Genomic DNA, 12683 nt, shown 5'->3' with positions numbered 1-12683 from the left:
CTCGACTAAAGGCGGTGCTCCAGCATGGCCACAGTCAAATGACTGAAACAAGTAAAAGAGAGAGTAATACTGTGAGAAACCAGCATCCCATCCGATGGTGGATGGGGGAAACTGAATTTATGAGCCCACGACTTGGAAAGGGCCTCTGACCCCTTGTGACATACATGTATCAAAGCAAAAGACTGGAAAAATTTGGTATATTTGTAATTCCTTGTTACTCTTTTACTTGTTTCAGTCATTTGACTGCGGCCATGCTGGAGCATCGCCTTTAGTCGAGCAAATCGACCCCGGGACTTATTCTTTTGTAAGCCCAGTACTTATTCTATCGGTCTCTTTTGCCGAACCGCTAAGTGACGGGGACGTAAACACACCAGCATCGGTTGTCAAGCAATGCTGGGGGGACAAACACAGACACACACATACATACATATATATATATATACGACAGGCTTCTTTCAGTTTCCGTCTACCAAATCCACTCACAAGGCATTGGTCGGCCCGGGGCTATAGTAGAAGACACTTGCCCAAGATGCCACGCAGTGGGACTGAACCCGGAACCATGTGTTTGGTTAGCAAGCTACTTACCACACAGCCACACACATGTTTCATTACAGAATAGGAGTTACAAAGGTGTAAATGTAGAAAGGTAACATACAACCTGGAGGCGAACTCAATTTACGTATGTTTCAGAATGAAGTGTCAGATGAATATAGAGGGGTGATAAGAAAATGAAATGACACAGGAAAAAAATGATAGTTATGTTATACACTTCACTGCCTTACAGATGTTTCTGCTATATGATGCAGTGGACACATTGGTGATTGTCTGAGTAACATCTTATAGCTTCAAATAAATTGCACTTTATATTCAAGGCTCTGATGAAGCTGTAAGGTGTTAGTCAGGTACTTAAATATGAGTCCACTGCATTTTATGGCAGAAACAGCTTTAAGCTAATGAAGTGCATAAGATAATCATTTATTCCTTTGCCATCTCTTTTTCTTATAACTGCTGTATTCTCATCTAGTTTTTTTTTTGTGACCCCCCTTCGGTCAGACACTGACCATAGCTTCAAATAAATTGCACTTTATATTCAAGGCTCTGATGAAGCTGTAAGGTGTTAGTCAGGTACTTAAAGATGAGTCCACTGCATTTTATGGCAGAAACAACTGTAAGCTAATGAAGTGCATAAGATAATCATTTATTCCTTTGCCATCTCTTTTTCTTATAACTGCTGTATTCTCATCTAGTTTTTTTTTTTTTTGTGACCCCCTTCGGTCAGACACTGACCATGGGTTTGCACCTAGAGAGTTACCCTCTGAGGCACAAGTCTGGGCAAGGTTGTTTTATGGAAGACCAGCAGTCGCCCATGCTTGCCGGCCTCCCCTCTCCACGTCACCAGTGTTATCAAAGGGAAAGGCAAAGGGGCCGATACAGCTTGGCACCTGTGACGTCGCAACTCATTTCTACAGCTGAGTGAACTGGGGCAACGTGAAATAAAGTGTCTTGCTCAAGAACACAACACGCAGCCCGGTCCGGGATTCGAGCTCACAACCTCACGATCGTAAGCTCAACGCTCTAACCACTGAGCCAGTAGGTCATTCTAAAACATGTATATTGAGTTCTACACAGGGCTGTTAGTCTCATAATCATCATCATCATCATCATCATCGTTTAACATCCGTTCTCCATGCTAGCATGGGTTGGACGGTTCGACCGGGGTTCTGGGAAGCCAGGAGGCTGCACCAGGCTCCGGTCTTATCTGGCAATGTTTCTACAGCTGGATGCCCTTCCTAATGCCAACCACTCCGTGAGTGTAGTGGTTGCTTTTTACGTGCCACCTGCACTGGAGCCAGGTGAGGCTGGCATCGGCCACGGTCGGATTGGTGCATTTTACGTGCCACCTGTACGGAAGCCAGTCGAGGCGACACTGGCTTCGGCCACGATTCGGATGGTGCTTTTTACGTGCCACCTGCACAGAAGCCAGTCGAGGCGACACTGGCTTCGGCCACGATTCGGATGGTGCTTTTTACGTGCCACCTGCACGGAAGCCAGTCGAGGCGGCACTGGCATCGGCCACGATTCGGATGGTGCTTTTTATGTGCCACCTGCACGGAAGCCAGTCGAGGCGGTACTGGCTTCGGCCACGATTCGGATGGTGCTTTTTACGTGCCATCTGCACGGAAGCCAGTCGAGGCGGCACTGGCATCGGCCATGATTCGGATGGTGCTTTTTACATGCCACCTGCACGGAAGCCAGTCGAGGCGGCACTGGCTTCGGCCACGATTCGGATGGTGCTTTTTACGTGCCACCGACACGGAAGCCAGTCGAGGTGGCACTGGCTTCGGCCACGATTCGGATGGTGCTTTTTACATGCCACCGATACGGAAGCCAGTCGATGCGGCACTGGCTTCGGCCACGATTCGGATGGTGCTTTTTACATGCCACCGACACAGAAGCCAGTCGAGGCGGCGCTGGCATCGGCCACGATTCGGATGGTGCTTTTTACGTGCCACCGACACGGAAGCCAGTCGAGGCGGCACTGGCTTCGGCCACGATTCGGATGGTGCTTTTTACATGCCACCGACACAGAAGCCAGTCGAGGCGGCGCTGGCATCGGCCACGATTCGGATAGTGCTTTTTACGTATCTCCAGTCCAGGGGTCCTGGCATCTGCCGGGTGCCAGTCATAGGATTGGTTCAATTTGCAAATTGTTTCAATTTGCAGATTGGTTCAATAAGCAAAACTGAATCTCCGATTCATAATTCTTCAGACAAAGATTTTTGAATTTCTGTCTGAAATACACGGAATATAGAATAAAAAAAATTTACATCAAATTTTTCTTCAGGCTTCCGTATCGATATTTTGTTTACTCTGCAAATAGAATTTACTAGAATGTCCACGTGTGTTAGACACATGGAGATCAAAAAGGTGTTCAGTTTTGTTATTGGTGAGGTGGTTGACAACTTTGTGGGCGTTTACCAAGTCTGTCGCCAGACGCCGGTGTCTTGTTATAAATAATAAATAAAGTGTCTTGCTCAAGAACACAACACGCAGCCCGGTCCGGGATTCAAGCTCACAACCTCACGATCGTAAGCTCGACGCTCTAACCACTGAGCCAGTAGGTCATTCCAAAACATGTATATTGAGTTCTACACAAGGCTGTTAGTCTCATAATGTCTAAGCAAAACTGAATCTCCGATTCATAATTCTTCAGACAAAGATTTTTGAATTTCTGTCTGAAATACACGGAATCTCTCTCTATATAAACGGCAGTTTGTCTGTGCGTGTTTCTGTGTGTCTGTTTTCTCGTACCCTCACCCTGACCACGGCTTTCAACCGATTCTGATGAAACTTGACACACACATAGCCCAATGTCATAATTCAAAACTAACGCAGCGAAAATTTTGAAAAGTTCCCCCAGTTCTGAAAAAAATCGATAAATTCGACATGGGGTCGAGAATAAAAAAAAACAAACCACAGACTGTCTAGGGGACGCAACTCAACCTTTTATTACTCTCAAAAAAAAAATTTACCATCATTTTTTTTCCATTTCTTTGCTATTTTTTGGCTATAACTCTCTAAAAATGCTTTATAGTTATTTCCCTTACAAACCTGAGCAACGCCGGGCGATACTGCTAGTATAGAATAAAAAAATTTATATCAAATTTTTCTTCAGGCTTCCGTTTTGATATATGTTGTTTACTCTGCAAATAGAATTTACTAGAATTTTCAATTGCTATGTATGTTGCACTCGAAATAAAACACAGAGGAAAAAAAAAAAATCCCATTTTGTAAATATGAACAAGCAGATGTTCTTGACATGGAGACATTTTGTATTATAATCTTTTATACGCACAGTATATATTGTGTGTGTGTGTGTGTGTGTTTGTGTATACATGTGTGTATTTATGTTACAATGAAACCATCATCGTCATCGTCATCATCGTCAATGAAATAAATACATAAATATTCTACTTATAAGCATTGCTAGCTGTTTTCTGCTATAGCCCTATAACCCTAGGCCTATTGAGAGGAGATGGTAGAAACCGAAAGAAGCCTATTGAATATCTTATATTATGCAGAGTATATGTGCGTGTGTGTGTTAACAAAAGCCAGGATCTTTTCAGCATCCCTTCATCCTCATCCTCATCATCATCATCATCATCGTTTAACGTCCGTTTTCTGCGCTAGCACGGGTTGGACAGTTCGACCAGGGATCTGGGGAGCCAGGAGGCTGCACCAGGCTCCAGTCTGGTCTGGCAGTGTTTCTACAGCTGGATGCCCTTCCTAACGCCAACCACTCCGCGAGTGTAGTGGGTGCCTTTTACGTGCCACCTGCACAGATGCCAGGGGAGTCTGACATCGGCCACGATCGGTTGGTGCTTTTAATGTGCCACCGGCACGGAGGCCAGCCAAAGCGGCGCTGGTATCGGCCACGTTCGGAGAGTGCCTTTTATGTGCCACCGGCAGAGAAGCCACTCGAGGCAGCGCTGGCATCGGCCACGTTCGGATAGTGCTTTTTATGTGCCACCGACACAGAAGCCAGTCGAGGCGGCACTGGCAATGGCCGCGTTCGGATGGTGCTTTTAACGTTCCACCGGCACGGAAGCCAGCCAAGGCAGCGCTGGCATCGGCCAGGTTTGGATGGTGCCTTTTATGTGCCACCGGCACAGAGGCCAGTCGAGGCAGCGCTGGCATCGGCCACGTTCGGATGGTGCCTTTTATGTGCCACCGGCACAGAGGCCAGTCGAGGCGGCACTGGCAACGGCAGCGTTCAGATGGTACTTTTTATGTGCCACCGGCACAGGTATCACAACTACTATTTCCATTGATATTTATTTCGATGTTCATGTATACATATATACACATACACATACATACTTATGATCTAACAGATACCAAAGAGGCTGGTGTGGGTTTGCATTGGCAAGACTTTTATTAAGTAGTGAAACTGATAAAAAATTGTAGTGAAGTTGCTGTGGAAAATCCAACGATTCATACAGAGCCCCTCTTAAGGGAAAAGGGGAAAGGAGATAAATTAAGGGAAGACAACAGTGTTTTACAGCTTCTCAGTTAAAAAAAAACTGGCTGCAACACACACGAATGTATATACATATATACATGTATATTTATATATATTCACTCACTTACACATGTATACATGTATATTTATATATATTCACTCACTTACACACACATGTATACATGTATATTAATATATATTCACACACACACACACACGATTATATACACATATATACATGTGTACTAATATATATTCAGACACACACGACTATATACACATATATACATGTATATTAATATATTCACCCACTTACACACACACGACTATATACACATAAACATATATATTAATATATATTCACACACATACACACAACTATATACACATATATGCATGTATATTTATATATATTCACCTAATTACACACACATGAATATATACACATATATACATGCATATAAATATATGTTCACACATACACACAACTATATACACATATATGCATGTATATTTATATATATTCACCCACTTACATACATGAATATATACACATGTATACATGTATATTACTATATATTCACACACATACACACGACTATATACACATATATATTTATATATATTCACACACTTACACACACATGAATATATACACATATATGCATGTATATTAATATATATTCACACACACACGATTATATACACATATATGCATGTATATTTATATATATTCACCCACTTACACACACACGATTATATACACATATATGCATGTATATTTATATATATTCACCCACTTACACACACATGAATATATACACATATATACATGCATATTTATATATATTCACACACACAACTATATACACATAGATGCAGGTATATTTATATATATTCACTCACTTACACACACATGAATATATACACATATATACATGTATATCTATATATATTCACCCACTTACACACACATGAACATATACATATATATATACATGTATATTTATATATATTCACCCACTTACACACACATGAATATATACACATATATACATGTATATCTATATATATTCACCCACTTACACACACATGAATATATACACATATATCATCATCATCATCGTTTATTCACCCACTTACACACACACGACTATATACACATATATACATGTATACTAACATATATTCACACACACACGATTATATACACATATATACATGTATATTTATATATATTCACCCACTTACACACACACGATTATATACACATATATGCATGTATATTTATATATATTCACCCACTTACACACACATGAATATATACACATATATACATGCATATTTATATATTTCACACACACAACTATATACACATAGATGCAGGTATATTTATATATATTCACTCACTTACACACACATGAATATATACACATATATACATGTATATCTATATATATTCACCCACTTACACACACATGAACATATACATATATATATACATGTATATTTATATATATTCACCCACTTACACACACATGAATATATACACATATATACATGTATATCTATATATATTCACCCACTTACACACACATGAATATATACACATATATCATCATCATCATCGTTTATTCACCCACTTACACACACACGACTATATACACATATATACATGTATACTAACATATATTCACACACACATGTTATATGTTCTGTTGAATATTCCTCTATGTTCTAGTTTTTTCTTATCCTTTTAATCATGGATTTGCATTATTTTCATATTAATTACTTATAATGTGTTTGGAACAACAAGATTATTTAATCTATTATCAAAATTTCTAGACCGTCTCAGACTCATCTTCAGGATGATGTGGTGTTGGCGTGTGTTGCTGCCTCTTTATTGTAGGCAGGGCCAATAGGATTGCTGTAGACAGTACCACTGGAATTTGAATTTTGGCCGCTAAACTCCCACTCCATCGGTCAGGTGTTTATAATTCTTTCGTGCCTAGTCTGTGTTGTCTGTGTTGTTTATTTTGTGCTGTATGTACTATGAGTGTTGCTTTCATCATGAATTGTCTAAATTTTGTGGAATTCTGTAGACTATAGTTGTGTTGTCGACTATCGTTTTCCCCCTATGCAATTTACATTTTGTTCTTTGGTGTAACAAATACATTACAATTGTTAAGTATAAATGTAAAGTATAAAAGCCATCTCAATATGGCTAACCACAAAGTGGGGGGGTGTTACTGTAGCTTTTTAGCCCCAGGAGATCATCGTCTCCAGCTGGCTTTAGACACCCTTTCAGTGCCCTTGAAGTATTTGCAAAGGGAGGCCATCCCTTCCTCGCAAGCCTGAGTGATACGCATGGACCGGTTTCGAGATTATTGCGAGGAAGGGATGGCCTCCCTTTGCAAATACTTCAAGGGCACTGAAAGGGTGTCTAAAGCCAGCTGGAGACGATGATCTCCTGGGGCTAAAAAGCTACAGTAATACCCCTACTTTGTGGTTAGCATATTGAGATGGCTTTTATACTTTACATTGTCGAGCGGTTACTGTTTACATATCGCTCTGAGATTTAATAATACCCGGTCTGTGCATATCACATCTCGCTCTGAGATTTAATAATGATTACAATTGTTCCTTGTTGTAAATGCATGGTGAACCAACGTGACAGTTCATATTTGTGTATGGTGAATCGTTATAACAGTTGGAGTCCTGAAGTTTACTACTTTTGCAATCAAAATTGTAAATCACTCCCGTCATTAGCAGCTTGTTCTCAGGTTTATATGCTTGTAGCTTGTTATCAGTAAGAAATGCTGTTAATTTGAATGTCTTTGTAGCATAACATTTGTGTTAATTTATGAATTGGTATTATGCATTTTGTGATATTTTACAGGTGTCATTTGTGTTTGAGAAATGTGTTGTCTTTTCTATAATTATGTAAAGTAGTGAATTTGATTCCCGGCATCAAATTGTGTCCTTAAGCAAGAGACTTCATTTCAGTTCAGCTACCGAAAATAAGTTCTATATGTGTCCTTGAGCAAGACACTTCATTTCACTTCAGCTAGCAAAAATGAGTTCTACCTGTAATTAAAAAAAAAAATTCTACCTGTAATGTGACAACCCTGTCACATTCAGCATCATACTGAAGTGCATTAACCCTTTCGTTACCATATTTCTGTTGAGATGCTCTGTGTTTCTTTCAATTACTTTAAATATAACAAAGAAATAGGCGCATATTTAGTATTCTCATTTGTGAGAGTGGCTGAGTTCATTTCAGATATTCTCATTTTAAAAATCATCTCAGGCTAATCAATGAGAGGACATTGGTGTTGCCTTGGTGGAGGTTTTCATAGCTTGTCAGTTTTTCTCCTTCTGTTTCAGCAATTCTGCTGACCCCAAGACAAACAATGTTTATATTTAGGCATGATTATCACCCATTGTTTGCCAGCACAATATTGGGTCCCTGATGTTTCATTCTAAGATCACATTAAACCATAAAGGTCCCAAAGGATCTTTGATTTGCCATCTTTTGTTCATAGCCATCCTATTCTTCTTGCCTTCTCCAATCCAAATATTTGACATAGTTTTCCAGAGGACCATTCTGGCAATATCGTTATACCATGATTCGTATTCTCTCTAAACCAATTTGCTGCATTCCTTTAAAACATTCCACACCCTTCCTCCAGTTTCACCACACATTCCACATTTGTCAAATCGTGTGGAATGGTCAGTTCTGTGCTTGATGTAATTTGTTCTCAATACTTGCTCCTGTGCTTGCCTTTCAGCTTTTCAGGGTGGATAAAAAAATGTGCCAGTTGAGAACTGGTGTCAGTGCAATCATCTAAGCCCCACCCCCCTCTCTCTTTCGGAGAGGCACAAGCACCTACACGCACATATACACACACGGCAGTAACTTCCGCCTGCCGAATTCAATCACAAAGCTCCGGTCGGCTCGGGGCTATAGCAGAAGACACCTACGCAAAGTGCCACGCAGTGGGACTGAACCCGAAACCATGTAGCTAGGAAGCAAGCTCCCTAACCACACAGCCATGCCCGCGCCTACCCTCTGATAAAAATGGGTGCTGACAATTATTATTATTATTATTATTATTATTATTATTGTTATTGAGTGAGAGAGCAGTGCATGCCATCAAAGTGACACTGGGGTAAAATATACGAAGCCCAGTATACCCATCATGACTACCCATCTGATAAGGGTACACTAAGTACATGCATCACAACCATGTGTGCGCGACATGGTGATCTCATATCAAGATAAACAGTGCATGACCTTGCAGGTGGGGCCCAGTTAGAATTTTCTTCTGTTCAAGTAACCCATCCCACTCAAAAGGTCCCTGAATAAGGGTTGTTTAAGGGTGTTGAACAAAACACCCATGTTTCCAGAGGTGAATTATTCGAACCCCAACAAATCCCTCTCAACACATGGCTATGATGCTCCCCCACTACTTCTGCTCGTGATCAGAGATGCACATATCGTCAGCCACTAAGGGACATGCTCAACTGGTTAAGGTCAAACAACTGACAGGCAAATCTGTGGTATTGAGCAGAATATTTGCTGTAGCCCATCTTTTATACCATGACAAAACAATGTACATGATAACACTTCCAATCAGTTAAGATCAGAAGCCATGAGAGCCACTGCCTGGAACTGCATCAGGGCATTAGCAAATCTGTGGTATTGAGCAGAATATTTGCTGTAGCCCATCTTTTATACCAAGACAAAACAATGTACATGATAACACTTCTATTACAGCCACTGCCTTAACATGCCAGGGAAAATGCCAAGCAGCATTTCGTTTGTTTTTACGTTCTGAGTTCAAATTCTGCTGAGGTCAACTTTGCCTTTCATCCTTTTGGGGTTGATAAAATAAGTACTAGTTGAACACTGGGGTCAATCTACCCTGAAACAGCTGGCTTTGTGCCAAAATTTGAAATCATTATTATGATTATTATTATTATTATTATTATTATTTTATGTTTGACTTTTGCTTTATATTTGTACAAGTTGGCTCCAAGTCTCACCCAGAGACCTCAAGAGACAACAGGTTGGAAGTTCATGTTGTTGTTATGCCTAGTGTGCCATATATTTGGGGTTTTTTTGGGTGTTGTACTAGTGAATGTCCAAAAAAGAAAAAAAAAAAAGGAAAATTATGTGTGTTTTAAAACTTGAGATTACATAGAAAGTATTTTGCGTAGGATATGAGCAGCTCCCATGAGCACTATCTTTTGAATTTCGGCCATTTTTGGGTTTCCTGGTATCTGAGTTAGGTAGCAATCAGCCCCTTTTGCTATCATTCCCAGGACACCTATGACAACAGGTATTATTTTAGTCTTCAGGTTCCACATTTTGCTGATTTCTATTTCAAGATCTTTATATTTGCTCAGTTTTTGGTAGGTCTTGACAGATACGTTTATATTTATTATTATTATTATTATTATTATTATTCAGTAGTTTTATTTTTATAGCATGCTTTCACTTCACTACCAAGCACAGCTCTGTGTGTCTTGGGTATGTGCTGTGATTTGTTGTGATGCTCTAATGGTTATTGTATGGAAAGTGCTCTGCGTAGGATGTGTGCAGTGCCTAGTAGTGCAATTTTCTGTATGTTATATGTGTTTGTAAGTCCTGGTGTTTTTGTTATGTATTTGTCTGAATTTTTTTTCATCATACCTAATGCACCTACTATGATAGGAATTGTTTCTGTTTTTAGATTCCACATTATGGTTACCTCTATTTCCAGGTCTTTGTATTTTGAGAGTTTCTCCATTTCTTTTAGAGACACGTTGTCATCTGCCGGTATTGATACATCAATTAGAAAGCATTTTTTTCTTCATGATCTCTGACAACTATATCTGGTCTGTTGGCCTTAACTTCTCAATCTGTGTGTATCGGCATATCCCAGAGTATGGTTGCTTTATTATTATTATTATTATTATTGAGTGAGAGAGCAGTTCATGCCATCAAAGTGACACTGGGGTAAAATATACGAAGCCCAATATACCCATCATGACTACCCGTCTGATAAGGGCACACCAGGCACATGCATCACAACCATATGTGCGCGACATGGTGATCTCATATCAAGATAAACAGCACATGACCTTGCAGGTGGGGTCCAGTTAGAATTTTCTTCAGGTTGAGTAGCCCATCCCGCTCAAACGGTCCCCGAATAAGGGTTGTTTAAGGATGTTGAAAGAACCACCCATGTTTCCAGAGGTGAATTATTCAAACCCCAAAGAATCCCTCTCAACACATGGCTATGATGCTCCCCCACTACTTCTGCTCATGATCAGAGATGCTCATATCGTCAGCCACTAAGGGACATGCTCAACTGGTTAAGGTCAAACAACTGACAAGCAAATCTGTGGCATTGAACAGAATATTTGCTGTAGCCCATCTTTTATACCAAGACAAAACAATGTACATGATAACACTTCCAATCAGTTAAGATCAGAAGCCATGAGAGCCACTGCCTGGTACTGCATCAGGGCATGGATCCCTGAATAAAGGTTGTTTAAGGATGTTGAACGAACCACCTATGTTTCCAAAAGTGAATTATCCAAACCTCTAAGAATTCCTTTAATCACACGGCTATGATGCTGCCCCACTACTTCTGCTCGTGATCGGAGATGCACATATCGTCAGCCACTAAGGGACATGCTCAACTGGTTAAGGTCAAACAACTGACAAGCAAATCTGTGGTATTGTTATTATTATTATCATTATTATTATTACTTATCCATTGACCACTTCATCACATTGCTTCTTATAATGCTTTATGTATGTTGTCTTGAAATAATTTTCAATTTTTTCCCTTTCTTCTCTCACAGTTATTTGAAGAATTACGATCGGATCATGAAGTCAGGGATCTGGTATCTGGTGGCGCAGCTGCAGGCGTCTCGGCTGCATTCGGTGCACCAGTTGGTGGCACCTTGTTCAGTGTAGAAGAAGCGGCAAGTTTTTGGAGCAATGAACTTACTTGGAGAGTGGTGAGTTACTACAATAGTTTTTTCACTTATACATATATATATATACTCTTTTACTCTTTTACTTGTTTCAGTCATTTGACTGCGGCCATGCTGGAGCACCGCCTTTAATCGAGCAACTCGACCCCGGGACTTATTCTTTTGTAAGCCCAGTACTTATTCTATCGGTCTCTTTTGCCGAACCAGCATCGGTTGTCAAGCAATGCTAGGGGGACAAACACACACACGCATATATATATATATACATATATACGATGGGCTTCTTTCAGTTTCCGTCTACCAAATCCACTCACAAGGCTTTGGTAAGCCCGAGGCTATAGTAGAAGACACATGCCCAAGATGCCACGCAGTGGGACTGAACCCGGAACCATGTGGCTGGTAAACAAGCTACTTACCACACAGCCACTCCTGCACCATATATATAAATATATATATATATATATATTCAGGGTGTGATGGGTAAATTGTCACCATTTTATATCTTTAATTTTGCACATGTGCATTGCTTATTTTGTCAACTACACAGTATAGTAGGGTCAGTCGGGCACCATCTGTGAGAAAAACAGCACCGTGATGCAATTCACTCCGCCAGAAATTTGAAAACGATATGCTGTACTGCTTGGCATTCATGACAGAAGATCCAATA

The 12683-nt window shown here is 40.3% G+C and overlaps 1 protein-coding gene across 1 annotated transcript in view; it reads left to right on the top strand.

The window, feature by feature from the left end:
• Positions 1–12683, top strand: part of LOC115226018 (H(+)/Cl(-) exchange transporter 7-like) — a 100444-nt gene that overhangs the window by 41315 nt on the left and 46446 nt on the right. The window contains exon 9 of the mRNA XM_036514803.1: positions 11882–12040. Coding sequence (XP_036370696.1) covers positions 11882–12040 — 159 coding nt within the window. The remainder of the gene's footprint in view (positions 1–11881; positions 12041–12683) is intronic.

This window comes from Octopus sinensis, linkage group LG29 (genome assembly GCF_006345805.1).
Source record: "Octopus sinensis linkage group LG29, ASM634580v1, whole genome shotgun sequence".
Lineage (NCBI taxonomy): Eukaryota > Metazoa > Mollusca > Cephalopoda > Octopoda > Octopodidae > Octopus > Octopus sinensis.
The sequence above is the reverse complement of the archived record's forward strand: the minus strand, read 5'-3'. Positions and strand labels throughout refer to the sequence as shown.